The 27,524-nt window shown below is 41.8% G+C and overlaps 1 protein-coding gene across 1 annotated transcript in view; it reads right to left on the bottom strand.

Annotated features, from left to right (window-relative positions):
• wnk1b (WNK lysine deficient protein kinase 1b) overlaps positions 1–27,524 on the bottom strand; it is a 79,175-nt gene that overhangs the window by 50,514 nt on the left and 1,137 nt on the right. Inside the window, exon 2 of the mRNA XM_063905776.1 lies at positions 24,030–25,634. Within this exon, the coding sequence (XP_063761846.1) occupies positions 24,030–24,977 (948 nt within the window). The 5' untranslated portion in view covers positions 24,978–25,634. The remainder of the gene's footprint in view (positions 1–24,029; positions 25,635–27,524) is intronic.

Raw genomic sequence — 27,524 nt, 5'->3', positions numbered from 1 at the left:
CTGAGGAATGTGGAAAATATATGTTAACATATTTTATTGCTACACTTGGGTGAACTTCCACACACAACCTCACAAACATACTTTGGAAATGTTCGATTGATTGAATATATGAGTCATTATACAGACACTGTGCACATCGTGACCGACAAAACAAGGGAGTAACGCAAGGAGGAGGGGGGAGAGCAGAAGTGAGGAAGGAAATGAGGTTACAGGAAGAGGAAATGGGCATATTTGTCCGCTGAAGTCTTTGCTGTAGGGACGACACACAATGCAGAAATGTTCCTTACAGTGCCCGATCTCTCCCACCAGGAAAACAAAGTGAGTGATAACCTACATTTTTGAACAGTGACACTTAAAAGAATGTTTTCGAGGAAACTGTGAGAATGTGCAGGCCGTAAATGGATGGTTTCAATGACAACAGTTTCCTTGAAAGCAAAAGACCAGCCAACCATGCAGACCCCTGGACAGCAGACTGATTTGGACACAGAGGGGAGGAGAAAAAGACAAGGAAGGCAGAAAAGGAGGGTTGGATTATATGACATGATGCAATAACTGTGCGAACATCATGCACACACACACACACGCTCGTGGTGTAGGGTTACTGCAGAGGTGCCTCTCTGTCTCAGTAATGCCTCACAGAGAGAGATGTCCATGTCACAAGGAGTCAGGGTAACGCTTACATCAACCACAAACACACAATGTCTTTATCAAGAAAGACTCTCACATGTTGGATGGGAGGTGGAACAAACACTCACATTCATTATTGTTAGAAAAATGTACTTATATAGAATAAAAAGTCATCATAATGCATCAAAATTGTTGTTATCTGTGTATACAGTCGCGGAAAAAATCAAGAGACCAGCATCATCTTTTTCTCTTGCTTTATTATTTATAGGGATGTCTGAGTATTTTTTCTTTTTTTTTGTATTCTATAAACTACTGAAAACATTTCTCTGTGTTGGTATTCAACAAACACTGGAATAGCCATACATGTAGAGATAAAGATTTAAGAAAAATTTGGGGTGGTCTATTAATTCTTTCCAGAACTGAATAATTATACTTGTATATCTGACATTTCTAGACAATATTGCTACCTGAAGTAGCATTTCAACAAAGTTCTGCTTGAGTTTTTGTAAGTTATTTATATTAAATAATTTAGTCTTTTTTGACTTAAATATTTTGGACACTAGTTTAGTTTCCAGGTTTTTGTTCAGCTATAGGAAGCCATGAAGAAGTATGAAAGCAGCTGGAAGAGAAGCGTGGAAGTGAGAGAAAACTCTTCTAGGAAATGAAAAATGGGAGGGGTTGAGGAGCGGAGAGAGCTCAGACCTGAAGATGAGAGGAAAGTCAGCGAGAGACAGATGTTACTGGCTGATCATGAGAAGGGAGACAGAGCACGAGGAGGCTGAGAGGGGGGAGAGATGAGATTAGGAGGTGGGAGTGAAGACAGTTCAGATAATGAGCTGTCAATTGAGACAAAAGCAGAATTGTATGACTTCATAATGAGCCTCATTCTTAGGAAATACAAGTGTAATATTAACAATGAGGCCTCACTTCATGAGACTAATTCACACAGTGTGTAACAACCTTCATCTGGAGCAAACTATTGAACTGAGATAACCGCAGGGCCTGATTTAAAGTGTTTAACAAAAGCACTTTTTAAAAAATGAGCTTCATTTAGAAAGGGACAGGAGGACTGGATTGTTATAAGGCATGAAATGAACTTTTTTGTATTGAAAGGGGTTGTTCCCTCAGTAGCTGCTAGCTTCTTTCATCTCACAAACTTCTCAATCAATTCACTATTCTCTTTAAAGTACACTGTTGCCCATAAAGTTTTCAGACACATTCTGCTTTTTATTCCTATTGCAGTCATTTCATGAGAAGAGGTAAAACATATTTCATTCCAACGTTATGGGCAACAGTGTATATTAAGAAAGTCGGAGCATATTCTGAGCAGATCATTAAATGTGTCATTTGTTCTCTTGCATGTCACACACTTTACTACAATAAAGCCAACCATTTTCCTAACCTTTCAGTACTACATGCAACACTTCATATTCCATGTTGGGACACCAGGTTTTATAAGTAACCATAACAAACATTGGGAGCAGTTTATCTTGGGAGCGGTTTATCTCGATCCAGTTCATCATGTGACCCATTTTGGTTCCTGACCCAAAACCTAAGGGTTTGCTATTTCAGCTGCCTTTACTGTAGTGTAATGGTTGGCAGGCTTTCTTATGGGGCAAAAAGCTGGATAATTATAATAATGTACAGCGCTGTCGCCTCTAAAAGGAATCCATGTAACTAATCACACAGTACATCTGGCTGCAATTACCTTTACAAAGACCTGTACAATAGCTCCTACCAACTGTTCATTTGCACACACACACTGAACAAGTTTGCAGACACGTGATCTAAAACAAAAAACCTTCAATGTGCCCATAATCTGCCTTATTCTACACCGGAGCAAGGTGTGTATGTGAGGGCAGGTACAGAAGGTGTCCAACTTTCTTTTTGGAAACAATGAGCGATGACAAAAGGATTTCTAAGCCTGAAGTAACACAATTGGTTCTAAAAATACCGAACAATGAAGTCAGGCCAAGGCAGGAAGAGACCCTGAATAAGGCTTTTCATTTCTTGTGTCAGATTGCTTTTACAGTAGCGACTGCCTCAAGGTAAAACCTAAAAAGTGGCGAGGACTAGGTTTTATATTGTTAAAAGGTGAAATATATGGGCTACCAAATCTTAGCAATGTTTCAGCGGCTGCTGTTGCAATGTTTGAATCTGAATGTGTAAACTGCGGTTATATTTAACAGCTAGCAATATATAAGGGCGTAACATTTCCATCCCCTTTTTATAACCAAACCAACAGGTTCCATGCTTCTTGAAAGACAGCGGTTATTAGATTACATGATAAAAAACATCCCAGTAAAGAGATTTGTGAATATTAAATCATGGAAACATGTCACAGTGGAGGCACAAAATACAAATATGAACCTGAAATTGTGCGTAATAAGGCCCCTCTGATGCTTATTAACTACATATTTCAGCTCCAAATTAAAGCACTACTTATTCTGCCTATTAGATTTATTTTAAAAAGGTAATATGATATAGACACTAACAATAGTTTATGTCTATTTGTCACAGTGTGTGCAAAACATTACAGTACAAAGAGAGGACATTGTTTCCTCTCAGATATGTCAAAAAACAAATATCATGAAACCACATCATAGATAAATGGGACAGACAAATGTGCACACACAGTCGGGGGCAAAATAAAAAAAAAGAAAACTCTGGAAAGCTTGTCCAGCAAGGGGGAGAGGAGAGTGGACAGAGGGGGAGAGAAAAACAGTGGGTAATGTCAACAGGAATGGCTCTACTGGGCTTTCTGGCTGAGATAAAAACACACAAAAGCTTGTGTACGCGTACACAAACACACATTACAGCATGCTGCTGGAGGTTTATGAGAGGTCAGAAAAACAGGGCTGTACAGGAGAGTAGGAAGAAGGTAAGAAAGTTTGAGTGCACGGCAGCTCTGTCGAGTGTTTGCTTTATGAATACTTTTGATCTTTGATGAGGCAGCCTCCTCAAAACTGAAAGCCTGTTCAAACAGCTTCAGGGGCACATGTGAAGACTGGCAGCGATTCAGTTTTGTTCAGGTGCAAAAAGCCCAAAAGGAAAGAGAGAGGTGTGGGTATGATGAGAGGATCCATCAGAGTTACAGCTTCAAAAGACTTCCCACACCTGTCCATACTAAGTGCTGCGCCAACAGCAGCATCCGTGTGTGTCAATGTTGTGGTTGGGAGCCCAGGAGTGATCATTTATTTGTCGGATAAATACCCAAAGAACACACACTCTGTTAGTATGTGAAACATTGAACTGGCCGTTTTGAATATATCGTGTCAGAGCGGCTTTGTGGCATTTGCTGCGGCTCACAAATGGCACTCTCTTCAAACAACCCTCACTGAAGCATGGGCACAGGAAATCAAACTGGGCCTGCTTTGCTGTCTGAACCCTGCACCCCCACCCCCTGATTACTGCTATGCTATGCAGGGAATGAAATACTTGAGCATTATGTCCTTTCAATTTCCAGGTAGCCAGTCCCACAGATGAGGATTACACATGTTGCACATTTAGAGATTGAGAACTCCTTTAAGATTGTTATGACATCTTTACTTCCTGAAAATGTTTGTGTTTCATTCCAGAGACTCAATACCCTTAAGGATAATTGCCAAGCTCTGATTTGTTTGGTAATATTTCCACTCGTTTTGATAGATCAACAATGTGAGGCGTTTTTGTCATATTCATAAATCTATCGAAATATACCAATAAAACTGACACTACTGTGCACTGAAATAGTTGGCTGACAGGTTTACAGTACACTGTTATTAACTCGATTTACACCAGTATAGAACGCAGTCATAAAAATACCTTAATACAGAACTTAAGGTGTGATGCACAGGTGTGTGTTGCTGCAAACCAGGAGTCTGCCACAGTTTTTCTAAAGCTCAGGGAAGAATATAAATAGAGTACCTTTAAAAGGAAGGAAATGGAGTGTAACATGTATAAAAACAAGGTTTGGTGTGTATCAAGTAAGAAGAGGAGATAAGTAAAAGTATTAGAAGAAGCAGAAGAAGTAATAGTTGTCATTGAACCGTCCTACCAAAATAACCAACTCATAAGTTCACCACAGGGTGAAACTGTGATAACAAAGAATGAGTGACACACACACACACACTATTAAATTGCACACTCACATCCTGTGATGTCAGCAGAAGACATCTGACATGATTCAAGCGGGGGGTTTCCTCTCTTTATTCTTTCGCTTGAATCTGTCCCTCCTAATCTATCATCATCCAGAGGGACTCCCCCCCCAAAGACCCCAACCGCTGACCCGAAATCTGACCTCAGACCCCCCACTTATTGGGAGCTTCAGTCAAGCTTCTTGTGTGTTTGTGTGTGTGTTTCAAGCATTTCAAGTCAGTGTATGAGTGTGTGTTCATCATACTATCTCTATTTGCACATGTATTTTATTGTATACCTGGGTATATTTACACACACGTGTGTATATCCTTCAATATTTGCATTCAGCCATCTGTATTTGTCTTTATGTGCTATTATGAGCTTTCATTAAAAGGCCAAGATAAATTCTGTTGTGCAAACGCAGACTAGCTGGAACAATCAAATTATTTTTTTGAAAATGTTCATAATACAAAATAATTTAACTGCTCTTTCAAATGTTTTTTTAATGCTTCAATTCATTTAAAGAGGATATATTCTGCTCAGATTCATATCAGTATGTAGTGTCTCTCCTGGGACATGTCTCCATGCTTTAATGTTCAAAAAGCTCTTTATTTTTCTCATACTGCCTGTGCTGCAGCACCTCTTTTCAGCCTCTTTCTAAAGCCAGAGCCCAGTCTGCTCTGATTGGCTAGCTGGTCGGCTCTGTTATGATTGGTCAACCACTTAGAGATGTCCCATCCCTTAGCGGGGATTTTAGGGAGAGAAACTCCCTCTGGATGGAACACAGGGATTTAAGCCTTTGCAGACCATTGACATGCACACCAACCTATAGAACACAGAATAGGGCCTTGTTAAGAATAGTGCTGCTCTAATGGGTAAAGTGACTGCTTGTATAATCCATCCAACACTTTCACATTATTTTTCCTCTCTCTTATCTATTCAGGCCATTCATACAACAAAGTACAGTCCATTATGAAATTCAAATATTTTAATAGGTTCACATTACCACGCACACTTTGAAGACGTATTCCATTGTTTCTACAAAGTGTCTAGTGTTACAAAAGCTCTACTGAGAGATTAAATATGATTAAGATGTACTGTACTATTCAGTGTAAAAACACAGTTCACTGTGTGATTTCATCCGGAATCTGGCACAAATTGATGTCAGATTGGAGCTTTATGTTGCTCCAGCTGATGCTGATGGTCAGAGAGAGGGAGATATTCTGCTCGAACAGGTTTTGTGCGACATACAGTTCTGCCGTGCACCGCTCTGTGTTTTTTTGGTCTGTGAGGTCGGCAAAATAAACTCTACTCAGCTGTAAACACTGCTGACAGGATTCTCTCTCTGTAAACGGTGCTGAGAATGACTCACTGATACGTGCTTCACATTCAGAAATACAGCTCCTCTGCCACCAGTTCCTTCTGTGCGTGTGACCACTTTGCACCAGAGGAATCTGAGTTTATGTGGGAGTTTAAAGAGGAGACTGCTTGATGAATGGAGGATGGGATTGTTCATGGCCTCTATTCAGGGAGCACACATAAACACACACGGTTTACTGGGGTGAGAGTAATTTGAATATGATCCAGATGCCTTCATGTGTGAAGACAGAAAAGAGAAGAGAGGAAAAGAGGCCTTGTTAGGAGACTAGTTAAGGTTAATAAAAAGGCAGAGCTAAAATATGAATCATGCTGCTGTTGCTGCTGCTATCACCTCCAGCCCACGAGACGGCTATTTATAGACGAGAGAGAGACAGAAGAGCACAATAATAGCATAGAGAAAGATACGTTCAGACAAACACCATAACACAGCAGCATGAAGAGGAGTGAAAGAAGAAAAATACAGGAGAAAAACAAACGAGAGCAGATAAAGGTAGGGTATAAAACAGAGAGAATAGAGATGGACGAATGATTGTGCACCAGACTGAGAGAATACCAGGGTCAAACTGCGGTCGTCTGACGGGTGGATGAAATCACAGACCAAGAGAGAGAAAAACATGGAGGGTGCAAAAAGGATACAAAAGCAATATGAGAGGTGATGGAAAACTGGAATTGATTCCCCCTCAGACAGGTGTATGTACCTGTCCCAGGGCTCAGTCCGTGGGAAAAGGCAGTGTGCCAAACATACAAAAACAAGTCAAGATGAAACATGTCTGAATAAATAAAACAGCTGAAGTTCCCTTTTGGATGATCTGGTTTTATTGTGTATTTTGTGTGTTTCACTTCAAAGCAGGGGGACATAAATCATTTATAATTTCTTTATTTCTCATCAGCTTGTTTTTTTCACTTAAATATAGGTGTAGTCGGTAAACCAAAGACATTCAATCGTTTGGGATAAAGGGCCAAGTTATCCATGAACACACCCAATGAAACGTTTGCACACACCTATGCATACACAAATGCCGCATCTGTCTTTTAAAGTATCACACACTCTACAGTTGGCACATTAATGGCAAACAAACTGAGTTAAGGTTTGCCAAACCCCCTCAACAAAGGCAGGTGTGCATACGGCTTATTCACATTATATAAGTGATGATATGAATCAATAGTGAGCAACTGTCGCCAATTTGTTTTTTTGTAAATAAGGCACAAACGCTTGCTGGCATGACCTGTTTGGGTTGATGATAAAATAACCTTCTCAATAACAAAGACACAACACAAAGAAGCTGTTAAAAAACAGATCGGAGTCTTCACCAACACGTGTCTGACACACCTGAGGGTTCCAGGCAAATAATAATATCAACAGACAAGCAGAGACAGGCGAGCGTTGTGCTCATTCCCACAGAACATTACACACTTTCCACCATTGCCTAACAATTCACCAATCCACACATGGATTCCTCAGTGATCTAGGTTGAAGAAGGGATGAGCCTACCGTGGGACGTGCAAACTAACACACACAACAGTTTGCCGACAATTGCGACACTGTTACAGTTGGTTGGACAGACAGAGAGGTGCTGAGAACATTATCTGTACACATCTGTACTAAAGTAAAACCACCAGCATCAAAAACTATTTTAACGCATCTACCCCCGCCCCTATCTTCCTCCCTCCCTTCTCTCTTCTGCCCCCTTTCATATCCATTTCCCTCATCCTCCCCTGTGCCCCCTTCAAGCCACTGAGCTGAAACTGAGCTAATGTTTAGGCTAATTAAGGACATTCCCTGCCACTGCAGTCGGAGCTGTTTCTCCAAAAAGGAAGCCTTCTAAAGACTTAAGAGTTAAATCCTCCCTAAAATGTTCTGGACGATATAGCACTTACCAGAAATGCCAGCCGCTCTTAACCTTTACGGCTCATAATCAGACCCAAAACAAAGCCACGCTCTGTTGAAGCATTATTATACAGGAAGGTGATTTCAAACTGCAGATAATCTTTTCCTGCCGTTATTCAACACAGTGTTGACTTACATAGTTGAGGTCAACATACAGTACTTTACAGTGCTAAAACATGTATCATTTCTACAGCATCTGTCCAATTAATAGTATCTATAACATACTCACTAATTCAACACATCTGGAAGAGCCACGTGATTGTGTCAATTAAGGCAAATTAAATTTCTGATCCTGAAGATAACTAAGGGGTTAACAGTGATCAAAGCACAATCAATCTGTTGGCAGGAAGCAGGACAGTGTAAAGGAAACCGGAGCTGTGTAGAAGGGTTCACAGGCAGCAGAGCACTGGTGGCTCACCACAGTATCAGATGTGCTTCTCATACAGAAATAGCCCTGTGCAAAGTGTCGGTGAACTGGCAGTTACCACGCTGTGCTGTAGACCACCTGCAACCTGTGCTGAACTGCAGTAACGTTTAGGCAAATCAAGGTATTGTTATGATATATTTGTCTTTGTCACAATCTCCGACAGATATCAATTTATTGTACAGCACATTTGCAAATCTGATAATGAGCTGTAACCTTTGAAGAATCCTTATCCTCACCTCATCTACGTCTCCCTTAAGAGATTTATTTTGGAGCCCAGTCTGCTCTGATTGGTCAGCTGGCCTGCTCTGTTCATTGGTCAACAGCTTTGATTAAGGAACTCATCCAAACCAAATTCAGAGGATCAAAACTATCTCTTTTTACATTACCCCACATGCCCTGTTCTTTCCTGGAACTCAACTGGTGTGACGCATTAAATGCATTGTGATATTCCAGATGATTCCTCTCTGAGAGGAAGCTGAGCTGCAGTGCAGCCCTGCACGTCTGTGTGAGCTGCAGAGTGCTCTTGTGTAAAAGCCTGAGGGCTGGAGAGCATCTGGATATTGAATATACAATGGGGCAGACAATGCCTAAAGTACACAGGGTGAATGGGACTCCCATCCGTCCACAGGGGATCCACAGTCCATTACCTTCTAAAGCTCCCCATTAGCTTTCCGTCTCACCCTCCCTGCCTGCGTCATCCTCACTTTCTCCCCCCCTCTGTCTGCCTCTCTCGGTTTTTATCTCCCCCTCTCAGTTTGTCAGCGTGAAAATTACGCTCTTTTTTTTTTTCTGTCTCTCTGCCCCTGTCTGTGTTTTTATCTCTCTCTTGTGTATCGCTTCTGCTCATGACTTATCTCTCAGTGTGTTCATTGAGATTGGGCTAGCTTTCTGCCTCATATTTAGCTCTGTTTCTACAGTGGGGCAAAAAAGTATTTAGTCAGCCACCAATTGTGCAAGTTCTCCCATTTAAAAAGATGAGAGAGGCCTGTAATTTTTATCATAGGTATACCTCAACTATGAGAGACAGAATGAGAAAAAGAAATCCAGGAAATCACATTGTAGGATTTTTAATGAATTAATTGGTAAATTCCTCTGTAAAATAAGTATTTGGTCACCTACAAACAAGCAAGATTTCTGGCTCTCACAGACCTGTAACTTCTTCTTTAAGAGGCTCCTCTGTCCTCCACTCGTTACCTGTATTAATGGCACCTTTTTGAACTCGTTATCAGTATAAAAGACACCTGTCCACAACCTCAAACAGTCATACTCCAAACTCCACTATGGCCAAGACCAAAGAGCTGTCAAAGGAGACCAGAGACAAAATTGTAGACCTGCAGCAGGCTGGGAAAACTGAATCTGCAATAGGTAAGCAGCTTGGTGTGAAGAAATCAACTGTGGGAGCAATTATTAGAAAATGGAAGACATACAAGACCACTGCTAATCTCCCTCCATCTGGGGCTCCACACAAGATCTCACCCCGTGGGGTCAAAATGATCACAAGAACGGTGAGCAAAAATCCCAGAACCACACGGGGGGACCTAGTGAATGACCTGCAGAGAGCTGGGACCAAAGTAACAGAGGCTACCATCAGTAACACACTACGCCGCCAGGGACTTAAATCCTGCAGTTCCAGACGTGTCCCCCTGCTTAAGCCAGTACATGTCCAGGCCCGACTGAAGTTTGCTAGAGGGCATTTGGATGATCCAGAAGAGGATTGGGAGAATGTCATATGGTCAGATGAAACCAAAATAGAAATTTTTGGTAAAAACTCAACTCGTCGTGTTTGGAGGAGAAAGAATGCAGAGTTGCATCCAAAGAACACCATACCTACTGTGAAGCATGGGGGTGGAAACATCATGCTTTGGGGCTGTTTTTCTGCAAAGGGACCAGGACGACTGATCCGTGTAAAGGAAAGAATGAATGGGGCCATGTATCGTGAGATTTTGAGTGAAAACCTCCTTCCATCAGCAAGGGCACTGAAGATGAAGCGTGGCTGGGTCTTTCAGCATGACAATGATCCCAAACACACCGCCAGGGCAACGAAGGAGTGGCTTCGTAAGAAGCATTTCAAGGTCCTGGAGTGGCCTAGCCAGTCTCCAGATCTCAACCCCATAGAAAATCTTTGGAGGGAGTTGAAAGTCCGTGTTGCCCAGCGACAGCCCCGAAACATCACTGCTTTAGAGGAGATCTGCATGGAGGAATGGGCCAAAATACCAGCAACAGTGTGTGAAAACCTTGTGAAGACTTACAGAAAACGTTTGACCTCTGTCATTGCCAACAAAGGGTATATAACAAAGTATTGAGATGAACTTTTGTTATTGACCAAATACTTATTTTCCACAATCATTTGAAAATAAATTCTTTAAAAATCAGACAATGTGATTTTCTGGATTTTTTTTTTCTCATTCTGTCTCTCATAGTTGAGGTATACCTATGATAAAAATTACAGGCCTCTCTCATCTTTTTAAATGGGAGAACTTGCACAATTGGTGGCTGACTAAATACTTTTTTGCCCCACTGTATATTCGTCTCTCTGTCTTTGTTCCCGGCCATTAATGGCTTATTCGCCAAATTTTTGACTAAATGTTTATTTATTTATCAAGACAGAACTAGCACACAGAAACAAGGGAAGTTTTTGCTAAAAAATATTATATTTATTATATATATTATAATATTTTTAGTAATTATTCAAATTAAATGAAAAATAACGAATTTATCGAAACAAGAAATAAAGTCTGGTTGCATTTCAGAGTTGTTTGTGCTGCTACACATTTACAGGTTAAAGAGCTAATATAATTCACAAAATTTCAAGGATTTCAAGGACCGCTGAGAACCATGTATTAGGACCAGCAGTCCTAATACATGACCTGTACACACACAAGCATGCATGCACATGTAAGGAGTAACTGCAATGTAACTGGATTTACTGCATGTTACTCCATTTGCTTTCTTCTGAACATGCTAGAACAGGCACACACACTCTAGAGGGAGGAGAGGAGATATTTTCAATCAAATATTGATGAAGGGAGAATGGAGGCTTTCAGATAAGACCAGGAAAACACACACAGACACACACTACAGTTTAACAAGCCCTATAAAAAGTCAGTCCTGAATACAGGTCAAACAGAGGAGCATCTTAACTCTGCTGCTCTACATCTTTAAATCCGTACACATCATTTCCTTTTCCTTCTTTCTTGCTCTCTATCTTTCTCCATGTCTTCCCTGTCTTGCTTGCTCAGCGGCGCCCTCTTCTAAGCCCCGGTCAACAAAAGGGTGACAGAGGTGAGCTGTTTATCACCATTACACAATGAATAGACAACACATCGCACACAAAGGAAGGACAACAGTAAACAAACACTCCTGACCTCCCTGTCAGCCCTGCTGCTTTGTTAGAATTTGTTTGTGCGCATGTATGTATGTGGGTGTGTGTGTGTGTGTGTGTGTGTGTGTGTGTGTGTGTGTGTGTGTGTGTGTGTGTGTGTGTGTGTGTGTGTGTGTGTGTGTGTGTGTGTGTGTGTGTTTGGCCGCACACGTTTATGTGAGCAGGAAAGACGGGTGGGACAGTGTTTGGCTTGTGTTAAACTATAACAGCAAATATAGGAATGTCTTGGGAGATATTGGACTCATAATAACTCATTAGCACTCGGATGTATGACCTCAGGAACATTCTATCATTAAAATCTCACTTTTAACTTTAGGTAATAATGTGATCATATTATTTAAACTCCTGACTTTGGGGTGCATCCATAAACTGTCCTTTGAGAAGATTTAGATTTGTCTGAATGAGTTGCTGATATAAGAATAGTTGTGGACATTCTACTCGCTGTCAAGATAAAACAACATTTGTAACACCTTTTTTCTGCCAGGTACTTAACATTGCTGCACTAAAACACATTTTATGAGTACAGGGAATTTACCATAAAAGGACAGAGCAGAGGACAGAGCATCTGCTGCATGGATCCAACATTTGACCCTTCGATTGTGAGATAAGAACACTTGGAAATATATTTCCACATCCTGCCTTATCTCATCAACTAATTTCTTCAATAAATGCAAGTCCACAGCAAGGGAACATAAAACCTGCTATCAGCAGATCTGGAAAACACCTCCTGAACCCAGAATCTCAGCTTCTAAGTGAACTTGGTGACTTCTACCTGAAAGCACCAATCCGGACACAGGCAGGATTTATCCACAGTCTCACTATAGCATAGCTTTCATACACGATAAAATAATCTGTGGCATATGGTTGCAAATGATGCAGCTGTTCATCCTCACACGGCGACCACATTATTAAAAGGACAGAAGGGGCTTTCCCAGTCAATCTGAATGGCATTCAGCACTGCATACTATCCATGTGACTTTGCTCTGTGGCGATTACATCATGCAGACTGTGGTTTATGAGGGATTGACTCCTAATCTGGTGGGGGGACTTCCTACCTCACTCGCCACAGTATGTGTGATTGCGTGCAATTGTGTGAGTGTGTGTTTATCTTGTTCCCATTGACTCAGCATTGTGGCAGGCCAACTTTCTCCCGACTAACTCACCATGAAAGTAACCGTTTAAATAACTTTCATAGAAATGTTCCATCAACGTGACTTTAAATAAAAAGCTCCTACATAAAGCCAATCCGTGCGTGGTGCAGAATACACATTAATAATTTGAGTAACATGAGCCAGAGAGATAGAAATGATTAATTCATTAAATCAAGATGAAAGAAAACTAATTGGCAGTAGTGTTTAGTATAATTGTCAAACATGCTGGTTCCAGATTCTTAAATACAAGGATTCAATTCTGTCATATATCAATGATTGCCTTGATCTTCAGAGTTTTAACTATACAATGACATTTGGAGAGAAATTCCATTAATAATTGAATCAAGGAAATAGACAAACGATGAAAAATGATCATTAGTTGCAACCCTATAATCCCTCTGCTCATAAACATTACTCCCACCAAAACATGACAAATACAGCTCAGGAAATAAGAGAGCTGCAAAGGTTTCAGAGCCATCCTTTAAGCCACATGTTTAATACGTATAACATACATTTTTTGAGGAATTATCCTTTAATTAAACATCAAAACTTCCATCCAACATTATGCTATGGCCTCTTAAAAATGTTCTGTAGGACTCATGAAAACTATTTCAGATTTCTGGGCTGTAACGTGCAGACCAAATATTTCACTAAGCAGATTTAAGCACTTAAATCCTTTAGTGTCGGTAATATTTCCGGAAGTTTGTCGCAACAGTAAAGTAGCATTTCTCCAACCTTCCTTATAAGCTTGTTTAAGGAGAGCAGAAAGTAGAACACACACAGAGGAACAACAGACAATGACACACATATATCCACACAGTCTCCTCTCTATCTGCTCTAGTTATGGCTCAGCAGATGACACTCCGCTCTCTCTGCTGTTATTAATAGATCAGAAAGAATAAAGAGGAATGACTGTCTGTCTCTCCTCTTTTCACCCCAAAGGCTTTAGTGGAGGTCATGGAGGATGGAGTGAGGGAGAACAAGAGTGTGAGGGAGGAAAACAGAGACGGAGAGAGAGAGAGCGACAAAGCGACAAACATGGACATGCGTGATTGCACACAGACAGGGCAACATCAATACCACACTTTGTTCTTTCTCTCGCTGTTATTCAGTTCTATTTCCAGACGTTAGTGAACCTGCTAAACCCATAACCACGTCTGTTGAAATTCTTTTTTTTTTTTTAAATATTGTGCTTGAAATCTCTTAATATAGACATCTTATATCAAAACCACTGAGAACAATTAGAATCAGTCCATTTTTGTGTTGGTGTGTGTTTATTAAACTACAATTTGGTTGGTTGCAAAGCAATATGGCAGCCATTTAAATTCTAGGTGTTTAAAGAGGCCCCTTTCTATTTTGGGGGGTTTTCTCTTTCCTGCAGTGTGTGCTACAGGTTATTGTGCATGTAAATGGTCTGCAAAGGTTAAAATCCCAAAGTTTCCTCCAGAGATAGCTTCTCTCCCATTCTTTTTTAACATTAAAGCACGGAAGAAAAATACAGAAAAGAACCTGAAAATGAGCAGAATAACTTTAAAACAAAGCTTTTTTTTGCTTGATAGGGCTTTCTAGAAAAAAACCTGAAAAGACATCAGCAGAATACCAAACATTTTGGTAGAGAAAACACAATAAAATGCAGGAACGTATACTTTGTCCAATAAACAGAAAATGTAAGTAACATCATCAGTCAGAAGTACTGAAATTCAACTCCATAGGGAGCTTCTAAGGAGCACACACACACACACACACACACACACACACACACACACACACACACACACACACACACACACACACACACACACACACACACACACACACACACACACACACACACACACACACACACACACACACACACACACACACACACACACACACACACACACACACACACACACACACACACACACACACACACACACATTATTAAATACACCATTCCAATAAGAAATGACATCTTATCTTTGGAATGTGGGGAATCTGGGAGGGATGCAATGAAACCAGGGGGCTGCCCTCTCCTTGAATACATGCACACAGAAAAGAGGTGAACACAAAGAAATAGGAGCTTACTCTACACCGGCAAACACAAATTCTGTACAAAGACTGAGCAGCGCACACACACAGCTATAAAGTCTGCGGAGTCAGTGCACAGAGAAAAGCAAACACAAGCACAAAGAAAAGACACACAAAACGGCACACAGTCTTGTAGAGCAAGCAGCTAGATGTGCAGCCCAGGTCATTTTACGCTGATGCAGATGACCGGCAGTTTAGACTCTAAATCTATTTTAGACTGAGGTCACACGCCCTTTTCATACCTTACAGGAGGCCCACTGGTCTATCAAACATGCATTCAACCCTGCTGTCATTGGTTGATCTGTTGTCACCAGATATGCTAATATGTAACTGTAGTTCCATTCACTTGCAGTTGTTTACTAGTCATGAGTCAGTTAAATGTAATGTGATTAGCATTTAATCAAATTGCCTCATAGAGACTTTTGTAAATCAAAGCAGAGCGGTGTCCAAATCCCGGTCAAATGACACATGTTGAAGAAACCTCAGGGACATCAGCGGGCAGACAGGCCTGCAGTACATGTTGTACTGTGGAGACGGTAGGCAGCACAGACAAATACAGATGAATGATGCACTGGCAGGGAGATGGAGGTGGAACGGAGGCAATAGACTGAGAAACCCGGACACAAAACACTTTGAGTGGATTTCTATAGTTTTCAGCAATAGTTCGCTGACAATATTTTTAGAAATCTAAATTATAGCTCAGACACTCTTCACCATATCTCCATCTCATTTGTCATTCTCCCTTTATTTAAAAGGTTACGGATAATGGCCTAAAATTGAAATACAAAAGGTTTCCAGCTGAGTGGTGCTGGCGGAGTTTCATATTTAAGAACCAGACACTGAATAACTATCAATTTCCACCAAACAGCTACATATTAACATTTTTAAAGTATGGCATGGTGTTTCAAAATGTAGCTTTCTGCATGCACTGTTACTTTCAGTCAGACTGGGGAAGTAGAAGCAGCATCTGATCTCAGATTTGTCATTTTTAAGGCTCAAAACAACATGATCCAATCCCCTGCCTCTGATCCGCAGCTGTTGGCCAATCGTGGCTCTAAAATTCCAGGAAGTGATTATTCTCACAATGTCAGTATTGTTTTGCAGTTTCCTAACAAAAAATATAAAAAGCAGAAAAACAATAACTCTCTTTTCGCCAATCAGACCCACAGTAACTTATATATGTGTGTAGGGTTGATTCTAGGTTATACAGATTCGGGGCTTCTTGAGGACAATGCTGAATAAAGTGGTGTATTAGTGTTGTGCACGGCCTGAATTTACACACGCACACGCACACACACACACACACACACACACACACACACACACACACACACACACACACAGCAATTTAGTATCTAGCAAATCTGAGACACCGTGATAATGATCTTCAGAGTTTTGATTACAAAAAGATGAAATGATACGAGCAGCTGAGAAGGAGGAATCAGACAAAAATGCAGTGTTTAAGAAAAGAAAGAGATTTATTTTCACAGAAAGAAGTAGGGATTAAGACGGAGGGAGAAACAGATGACAGAGGGAAAATAATGAGAAGAACAGAAATAGATGGAGGAGATAAAGAGAGGGAGAAAGTGATTGGAAAGCTGGAGTGGTAGGAAAAAAAATGTGTAAGCTATGTCATCATTTCTCACTGTGTAATTCATCTATCTAACATCTGCCTGATGCATTCAATGTCCCCGACTCACCCCCTAACACACACACACACACACACACCCACATCAGCAAGCATCGCGTTTCCATGAGTCATCACACACACCCTGTTTGCAATTAACACTATAATTATCATAAAGCACACTTACATGCGCATCAACACATACACACTCACACGCGCTGATGCATTCACTTTCTAGACAACTTCAAAAGAAAATGCCAAACACACCAGCATATTCAGCACTCACACACAGTTACACACACTTAAAAGTCTGGGTTCAGTATTACACTTCCTTCTAGTTTTTTCTAAATAAACACAGACAGTGGGAGGGAGAAAGGTCGGTCATTTGTCACTCTGAGCACACACAGAAAAACACACACATCCGAGGTCTGAAGGCTACCAAGTGAGATTTACGTGTGTGTGATAAAATGCTTCACTCCCATGGGCCGAAGGTTTCGACTACATGCAGGATTTTTAATTTGATTTGAATGACTCCACACACTGTGTTTTTATAAAGCATCATTTTGTTTATCACACTTCCACTCTCTGAAGGTCACGACCTGACATAACGCTGTAGCCTTCCACTGGAATCGATACTAATGCAATTCTTAAAGGCAGGATGGCCTGACCTTACTGTTTAACATTAGGGGAAACTTTCTCTCTCACACACACATACACACATTACACGGAAATAATGGACGGTTTGCATATGAGGAAGTGTCAGCTTCTCTGTCTCCCTTCCTTTGTTGCTCACAGCTGGTTACTGACACATGACAGAGTCACAGAGGGAGTGAGCCAGAGCGTGAGTACCAACTGCGGCGGGACAAAGAAAGAGAGAAAGAAAGAGTGAGCGTGTTATAGAGAGTGAGCAATCAAAGAATGCAAAGATATTTCCGCCGTGCCTTCTTCTCATCCTCTCTCATCTACACATAATTCAACATCTTAGCCAACACTTGCCATCGGCATTTTCTGGTTTTATCGCTCGTAAATTACCTGGCTGGCCTCTGGGGCCTTTACATATCTGAACTACACATCTTGCTCAGTGTGTTTATGCACTGTAGTGTGTGTGTCAGGGTCTGATCTGCTGGAATGCTGTGTCTGTGTTTAGGCTTAAACTGCACTCTCACTTTTTACAATGGAACTAAAATAATTCTCTGAAATGACAGATCATTCTTGAAGTTTACATGCCAGGAAACAGTTATTTGGCCATGGTGAGCACTAGATTCTTAAGTGGGGATGCAACATACGCCCTATTTAAAGCTGGACCTTTCAGAGGAGAGCCGCAGCTTGATGAGCGATGTTATCGTGATGATTGATAGCCGACGTGCACAAGCTATTTATCAAGGACTGTCATCTGACTGGTGGTGACTTTCCACCACTGCTCACTGTGGCTACAAATGATTGTTCCAGGTGTTTTAACTACTCAGCCTGAAACCCACGCGTCTTCCCATCACTATAAAAACAAAGGAAACATCCTGCAAGTTTAAAAAACATTTCCACTTACTTCTATTATTAAACAGTTGAGCTCATCTGCAGTGAGGCTCAGCCAAATGAATAAGTTAACAACCCCCAAAGCTAGCTGCAGTACGAGCACACCCCCACAGCACACACAGACGACCTCACACAGACTTACATGCACATAGGCATTAGCTTACTTGCTAATAAGGGAAAGGAACTGAGTTCATTTATTTTTAGCCAGCATTTAAAACATTTACAAGAAATGTTTTAACTGTAGAAGGAAGTTTCCATTCCTTTTGTCAGTGTGTGAGAGGTTCGGGGGGGACAGCTACTTTACAGCAACTTGAGGATCAATCAGCAGGGTAACAAGTTTCTGCAGAAGGCTTCACACAGCTGCAGTGTGATGTTTTATCAGGGAACCTCTGGAAAGTCTAACTGCTGCACCTATAAGAAGTATGGGGATATGTGTGCATAACACACAGAATGCCACTTTTAAGCTCTTAAAACGTTTAGTAGTCGTTGTTTTTAAGGCCATTATTATTATTTGTAATAAGAGTTATTGTGCAAAAGAGAATCCATTGTTCAGGGAGTCTGTCTTTGGGGACCAAACACTTTTTAAATCAGCTGCCCTGACAAACATCTTAATATACTCTTCCTTCCTTCTGCTCTCCGTCCCTCTAACCTGATGTTTCCTCCCTTCCTCTGGCCTGTAACCAACACACGGACAGATTTGAGGCCAGTACTGGGTTAAAATGGGTCATCACTGTAAACAAATTGGTGCAGTGCTAAAATTGGACAAGGTGAGCCATTTGTATTAGCCTTGTTAGATATGAGGAGAATTTATGACTTTATGCAATCCCATTGCAGAATGAAATCCCAATAGAAGACAATAAAATGCGAGTATGATTTAAATGACAAATTCTGCTTTTGTGCAGTACTTGCACTCGCCAGCGAAGCCATGTGAGCCCAATCTCCCTCCTAAGGCACAGATTAAATGACCGTTATTGGAGGAGAGCCTCAAAGCCCCAAAAGTGTGTTTGTGAGCTCTTATACCGTGGGGCAAAAAAGTATTTAGTCAGCCACCAATTGTGCAAGTTCTCCCATTTAAAAAGATGAAAGAGGCCTGTAATATTTATCATAGGTATACCTCAACTATGAGAGACAAAATGAGAAAAGAAAATCCAGGAAATCACATTGTAGGATTTTTAAAGAATTTATTTTCAAATTACTGTGGAAAATAAGTATTTGGTCAATAACAAAAGTTAATCTCAATACTTTGTTATATACCCTTTGTTGGCAATGACAGAGGTCAAACGTTTTCTGTAAGTCTTCACAAGGTTTTCACACACTGTTGCTGGTATTTTGGCCCATTCCTCCATGCAGATCTCCTCTAAAGCAGTGATGTTTTGGGGCTGTCGCTGGGCAACACGGACTTTCAACTCCCTCCAAAGATTTTCTATGGGGTTGAGACCTGGAGACTGGCTAGGCCACTCCAGGACCTTGAAATGCTTCTTACGAAGCCACTCACCGTTCTTGTGATCATTTTGACCCCACGGGGTGAGATCTTGCGTGGAGCCCCAGATCGAGGGAGATTAGCGGTGGTCTTGTATGTCTTCCATTTTCTAATAATTGCTCCCACAGTTGATTTCTTCACACCAAGCTGCTTACCTATTGCAGATTCAGTTTTCCCAGCCTGGTGCAGGTCTACAATTTTGTCTCTGGTCTCCTTTGACAGCTCTTTGGTCTTGGCCATAGTGGAGTTTGGAGTATGACTGTTTGAGGTTGTGGACAGGTGTCTTTTATACTAATAACGAGTTCAAAAAGGTGCCATTAATACAGGTAACGAGTGGAGGACAGAGGAGCCTCTTAAAGAAGAAGTTACAGGTCTGTGAGAGCCAGAAATCTTGCTTGTTTGTAGGTGACCAAATACTTATTTTACCGAGGAATTTACCAATTAATTCATTAAAAATCCTACAATGTGATTTCCTGGATTGTTTCCCCCATTCTGTCTCTCATAGTTGAAGTGTACCTATGATGACAATTACAGGCATCTCTCATCTTTTTAAATGGGAGAACTTGCACAATTGGTGGCTGACTAAATACTTTTTTGCCCCACTGTATGTGTGTGTGTGAGGAAGGGGCTAATCCGCCTTGTGTTGCTGTTGAGAGAGACATTTCAAGGCCTTTGAGTGCCAGTGGAGCTAAGAACTGGGGGTCACACACAAACACAGACTCGGGTCACTCTTCTTTTGCTCCTCAGTTTTTCTGCTCCTCTCCCTCCCCCTCCTCCACCTATTTTCATTTCCTTTGTCTTTTCTCTCCCACTTTTTCCTTCCTCCCTCCTCCCGATGTTTCCCATTTCTCTATTCTCTTACTCCACGATCACCGCCCTCTTCCTATTGGTCCTTCAACTGATCTACTCCCACCACCTTCATCCTGCTTCTCTTTCTCAAAATACAAAACTTTTAGAATGAATTCAATTGAATCTCTTTTTTGCTCTTTGTCTCACTCCACCCCCTCCATCAAAAGGTAGTTGAGAGCTGGACCGGCTCCTAGTGACCGCCTCGGACACAAGGGGGCTGCACTTTGACCTGAACCCCTCCGCCCTCCATCCCTGCCCTTTTATAGAACTTAATTTCTCTCCTTTCCCGCCCTTATTCTCCTTTCTGAACCTCCTTGTACTGCCCTTACTCTACTAGCTTTATCTTAATTGAATGGAGCATATGCAACCCTGTTGACGGTCATTCATGATCTGCTCCCCTGATTGACGGCTACCTGAAATCATGAACTACACAGCTGTTTTAAGTTTAAAATGATCCCAAACATTTCCATATCTCCTCATTCCAAGAGAGCAGCCTCTTCTTCCACATCCATCACCCCCATCCAGTTTAACAAGGCACCTTAAGATAAGCTACTGAGTGACCTTCCTCCTCTCTCTCTCTGCTCCCTCTATCTATTCATCAATCTATTTCTCCACTAAAGCTTCAGCTAACTATCGGTCACACCTCCCTCCTCCTTTGGTCCCGCCCATCTATAGATTCTCCCAGAAACAACCTGCTTTGGATCATATGCTTATTTTTGTAAAGACCCAACGAATCAATCTCTATCTCAGAACCATGCATTAGAGTGACTCAAAGGGATGGAAAGACACATATATACGTAGAAACTTTGCTCATATAGAAAACTCACAAGTTCCAGATGATCCCCACTCCCACAGATCTCTAGTTCCCATGCCCACCCAGTGTGTGAATGTGATTGGTTGTAATGTGTGTGTGTGTGTGTGTGTGTGTGTGTGTGTGTGTGTGTGTGTGTGTGTGTGTGTGTGTGTGTGTGTGTGTGTGTGTGTGTGTGTGTATACTTGTGCGTATGTAACATTACTCCCACCATTCTGCCACATGTCAGCAGTTGCTCAGTCATCTTTGACACGGACACACACAGGATTACAGCCAGGCCCTGCAGAGTAGTACTTGTCTCTGCATGCATATGGCCTAGTCACCACAGGCTTCAATATCCTTATATAACAAGTGCCATATATAATGTTTAATGGAGCTTTCTTTCCAGTAATCCAGAGCACAGTAAGCTACAGACTGAGTATTAAATGTTTTAAAGCAATCGATTTCTCTTTTTCAAAATCAATGATGATCGATGGTCTGATCAATTCCGCACAACACTGTCAAGAATCACTAGGTTTCCCCTTTTTAACTAAGAAGAGTCACAGAGAGTCGCAGAGAGAGGCAAATGACAGAAGGGGAAAGCACAACAGAGGCTAGATGTTTGTTTTCTGATAAACAAACCTGCGTTGCCTTAGCGCAGGGCAGCAGGCGAAGCTGATTTTAGCTTCTGGGATTCAAGAGGACTCGAGAAGCATCTTGTGATGGAGTTGACAGGAAAACAACCACGCAGTTCCGCGGGAAATAATCGCACACTGAATAAACACAAACCCGGGCAGATCTGTACAGAAAACAAGTCTCACCTCGTTTGACTCTTCTGGTTCTAATTAAATTAACTACAGTGTGATGAAAAAGACGAAGCACACCACAAAAGCTAGCCTAGGTTACCCATGCATGTGGGTAATTATTTTATCCCCTCTCCCTGCCTTTTCAAATGAACAACACATTAGCCTATAAAGAAAGATAAAAAGTAACATTTGGTTCTATAGCATGTCACATCAGGGTAAGCACTAGGCTCAGTCAGTACCCTGAATGTCACATGACCAGCTGAGACTCTTATTGCACATCTCCAACTCCTGAATGCACCTCTGTCAGTGACAACTTCCACAAGATCAAAGACACTTTTTTTCATGTGTCTGTCTCACTTTTCCCACCAACTCACATCGAACTCCTCCACATGTCACACTTTTGTACGTCTCACACACACACACACACACACACACACACACACACACACACACACACACAGACACACACACACACACACACACACAGACACACACACACACACACACACACACACACACACACACACACAGCAGAAGTTGCATCAGTGCACCATAATGCAGCAACAGCATCCTGTGGTGAACTGTGTGCCATCCTGTCTCAAGTTTCACACTGTGTGCAAGATGCAGTCTCTTTGTTCACCTTGAAGTGTGTATTCTACAGACTAAGAGTTGATAGGGAGCTGTCAAGTGCAACCAGTCTGGTTATAGCAACACTGAACCTACCCCACAGCAGCTAGAAAAGTAGTGTTAGAGGTCATAGTAGGTGAAAGATGCAAGATGTGTTGCTCTACTTTCAGTACCCTGAATTTCTCAGTCTGGGGTTTTCGACGAGGAAGTCTCTAATCATATGCTAACTTCTCTGACCTTTAAGATAACGCTGCTCTAAAAATTCAATCTACATTTGACAAGCTGCCAACTAAACTCTAGCTCTAGGCCTCGATTTTGTATCATTCAACCCTCATTTAAGCAACTTGTTGTAGCGACAATTTGGTTCACCGCGGCATCCGTTCACATGCACAAAAAAATCAACTGCTGGTACCAGAGACTTTGAGCGGGTTAGATATGTGGCAATGATAAATGAAAACCTGATAAATTATAAAAGAAGTGCTTGAGTCACACTGTTATGCAGTACATGTCCACACCGCCCTAGTCATGCAAAATCAGAATAACCAAAGAGAACAATTTGGCAACTTTCTGTCCCACTGGGTTCAACATTCTACAAATATGAATTTGGCCAAAAAAAGTAGTCAGATCAATATATTCCTGAGATGATATCCCAATAGTGTGAGCATTTCAGAGGAGAAATATAACAGCTATTGCTTTGCCAGTGTAACATAGTATTCACACAACCTCACTACAGTAAAGGCGCACAACCTCAGAGGAAATGTGCAATAAGTGTCAAAACATCTCAAAAGTGAGACAAGTTGATCCAAACCCAAATTAATCTGGAAAGAAAAAGTTCAGAGCATGAATTAGATTGTGGTTGCTGCTTTAAAAAACACATAAAGATATTGTAGATTCGATTCATCTGTATAAAATGTTCCCCCACTGTTGCTAATCCAAAAATTAGACAGACTTTATCTAAAAGGCAGCATAAATCAAAACATCAAATAAACACTTCATCCTGGATGCATTCTGTGTTTTTATCATTTTGGGAGCACTTCTACAGGAAACACCTGGGTGAGCAGGAAGTTCTAACACATATCAGTAACTTCACAATCTCAAGGTGAAATAGGACATGGAAGAAATGATTTAAAAAGCCAAATTCAGAACTTGGCTGGAATTTAGACACCTCATGGAGAACCACAGCCACATATGACATTCATAAAGCCTTGGTCAGATAAACAGAAGGAGACAGAGCACAGACACTGAAGAGGTGACCATTTTATGAGAGTGGACTCACCTGGAGCTCACACCACGCCACTTCCACAGTAGTCTCTGTATCCAGACCCTTGTACACAGTCTTAAAGGATCCTCTTCCAATCTCGATGTCAAATTTTAAAAAGCGCCCGTCTGGAGAAGTCCCCACAGCTTTTGTCTCCACTTCCTCTATATCCTCTTGCACTCGTTTCTCTGCCTCCCTCTGCTCTGCCCGTGCTTTGGCCAGCTCTTTCTCCTCCTCCGTCTCCTTGTCTTTCTCCTGTGTTGGACTGCTAATGCTCCCCCCGTCCAAATGTTCTATCGCTTTTCCGTCTTTTGTTACCTGCTGTGTGTCCTCGCATCCTCTGGGGCGCAATGTGACGTCAGGTTGTTTGTCGGCTGTTTTGTCGGTAACATCTAATACTGCCGGGCTGGGCTCTTTCACGGCCCCTTCTGCACTACGTTCTGCTTCAATACTCCTCGTGGGAACAGCAATCGTGATACCGCCTTCACCTGAATCTTCCTCAGCATTCTCTATGTGACCCTCCGCAACTGCCCCACCGAGCCCCAGGCCGGGCTGCAGGATGGAGCTCTGCACACCTCTTGGAAGCTCCCCGCCTTCAGTGTCTCGTAGCCCATGTCCAGGGGGTTGGGGACCCAAGAAGGTGAGAGGCCCTTGGCAGTCTGGGGGTGAGGTGAGTATCACAGTTGCTTTGCTTGGCAGGTCCAAAGCTGTGGCATTGGAGTCACAGATGACACTCCGGCGGAAGAAGCGGTGCTCCGCTATTTTAGAGTCTCTATCCATGGTGTGGCGCCGCCGCTGGACCTCAGGGTGGACACTGAGCTTCTCCACCACGTCCGTGTCTGAACTGGCGGAGCCGTTCACATTCTTATTGGGGGTCTGGGGTGATGGAGCGGGAGAGGCTGATGGAGGGGGGGGGGCCGGGGCAATGAATTTCTCCGCTTTACTGCTGCTACTGCTTTCAGACATTCCTCCCCAAGGCTAAGACCACAAAAAAGAAGAATTCTGTACGTATAAATAAAACCTATGTGTACCTCGTGTGAATGCAAACACAAATCTCTGCTAGCAAGCTTCTTTTGTCAAATGAAAAGCTCTCCAACCTCAAATGACGAAAAGGGATGGGTAAATCTGCTTCCTCTTTGCAATGTCAACTGTTTCAACAAAACAACCTACAGTTCCAACAAGGCCCTCCTGTACAGGGCTCGGGGAAGCCCCAAGAGAGAGGCAGGGGCTTTCGCTTTGAGATTGGGGAGGGAAAAGTCAAAAGCCAGTCAAAGGAGGGGGGGTGCAAGCACTGCAATGAGGTGACAACCGTCAAATTAACACCCGAATCCATCCTGTTGCCAACATCCAGAGAGGGACATCCACGACATGGAATAACTGGAGATAGAACAGACCACTATGGCCTCCCGAGGGCTGATAAAACAAAATATGGTTGGAATCCAATCTGTTACAGCTTGACCTGGAGGTCTGGGGAAGTGTTTGTCAGAACAGGCTGAAGCCCCCACAGCTCGTTGAGGATGGGAGTGTAAAGGTCGCTGGCCCGTCTGGGGAGGCCAGACAGAAGACTAGGTAGGCCTAGCCTGGCCAAGCCTGGCCCAGCTTGATCTGCTGCGGCCCTTGTCACTGAAAATAAAAAAGAGAGAAGGGAGTGAGCCGTAACATGAAACTATATTTTCTATATCTGACCATACATCACAAAGGTCAACATCTGCTTGTACTTTTGAAATGATTGAAATTGAAATGACTTCCAAATGATACTTGGTTTCCCTCTGAAAGTGGCTGGTAGAATATAAAAGCTGCCAGATACTGTAAAGTTTAAATCACCAATAGGCAAAAGATCAGCAGTATGAGTGACAGGGAGGCAGGGAGGGAAATGAACATCAGCCAAATGCTGCAATGATTTTTGGTTGCACTTGATAAATCTGTCAGCTTCTCCAACCAGTAATCAGAGAGATCAGACCTTCATTTGGATGTTCTTTTCCTAAATTTGGTTGGTAAAGTAACAATAATCTTTTTTGCAGATTCGTTGTGAAAATTGGACTTGGATTGCGCAATCTTTATCACTATCTAAAGAGTTCTACATCCCACCGCCCACCAACCTTTCCCTCCACAGAGCCTGTGTGTAGTTAATTCAGTGGAGTGATGCAGCAGAGTGTGCGCCTAATTGCTCCACGCTCCAAATTTAGCACAAAGTCACCACCACCGGGCTGACCTCAAGGTTACTCTGTGGCAATTCAGCATCTTAGCATGAGTGGGGAGGGGGCATCAAGAGAGACAGAGGTATAATCACTAAACAGAACCTGGATGCATGTCTGAGGACAATGCACAAGCATATTACTCTGCATATTGCATTACAGAACACTGAGTAAGTGGTAAGAAATAAGTTAACTGAATTTGCCTTACATAACATCCTAAAGATAACTCTGTTATCATAGTGGCACTGAGGAACAGCGGCTGCTTCGATGATAGAGAAATGATTGAATATGCCATAATTCCTGTCTAAAACAACAATGTTTAAACATGTATTATCGACACAAATAAACATGCATAATAAGGACATTTAGAGTGATGTTAGGTTACGTTTAATTAAATCTGCCCATGATGGGGATATAAAATGCACCAAGCAACTTTGCACAGACTAAATGTGTGTCTGTAAACTGCAAAAAAGCATTTAAACATAAACACAACTACATGGTGCATCACCACCTTATAGCAAAGCATGATCTGCACGACAGCCAAAAGATAATCATGTTAATAGGTCGAATGTATGTGCAGCACTTACAATATGACACATGCCATTGTTCAAAGGAAGTGCACAGGTTTAAATTAGTCCTGGTTTCCTATTTGAGAGCATGCACAGCACCAGATATTTATTTGGCCCCACAGGCTAATGTTTATTGCCTCAATTAGGGGAATTGGCTGAAGGATTAGCACTCGAGATGTCACAGAAGGTATGTGCCTTAAGGCTTGTTCCTACTTTTAGTTAGATTTTGTAATGTGTAGATTTACATGTCGTTTAGTAGTTTATATAATGTCCCATGCTGTAGGTGTTAAGAGAAGACATGTATTCATCCCAACAGTAATTCTGGAAAAACATCTGCCTTTCCCTTGTTTTGATCACATGGCTCTTATTTGGAAGATGTTTTACAGTGATTTCACAACAGCTAGGGGGTGTTGTTAGGCCCTCTTCTTTACAGAGAACAGACATAAGGGCAGCCAGAAAACAGAACGGAGATGGTACATTTTAATTTTAAACTTCTCACAGCAACAAAAGCTGTTGCTAATTTTAAGGTTAAGTGTGCAATTAAAAACACTTATTGAGGTAAATATTGACAATTTTCGCGTGACAGGTAATGTTCTGTCTATAGTTATCACAGGTGTGTTGCTTATACCAATCAGAGTAACCTTTGAAAATAATTAAGTTCTATGTGAAAATGTTAAAATATGTAAATCATTTGTATAATTGGTTATCATATTGACCTCGAGTATAAGTATAATAACGCACTTTTACTC

The sequence above is a fragment of the Eleginops maclovinus genome, chromosome 17 (assembly GCF_036324505.1).
Source record: "Eleginops maclovinus isolate JMC-PN-2008 ecotype Puerto Natales chromosome 17, JC_Emac_rtc_rv5, whole genome shotgun sequence".
Lineage (NCBI taxonomy): Eukaryota > Metazoa > Chordata > Actinopteri > Perciformes > Eleginopidae > Eleginops > Eleginops maclovinus.
The sequence above is the reverse complement of the archived record's forward strand: the minus strand, read 5'-3'. Positions and strand labels throughout refer to the sequence as shown.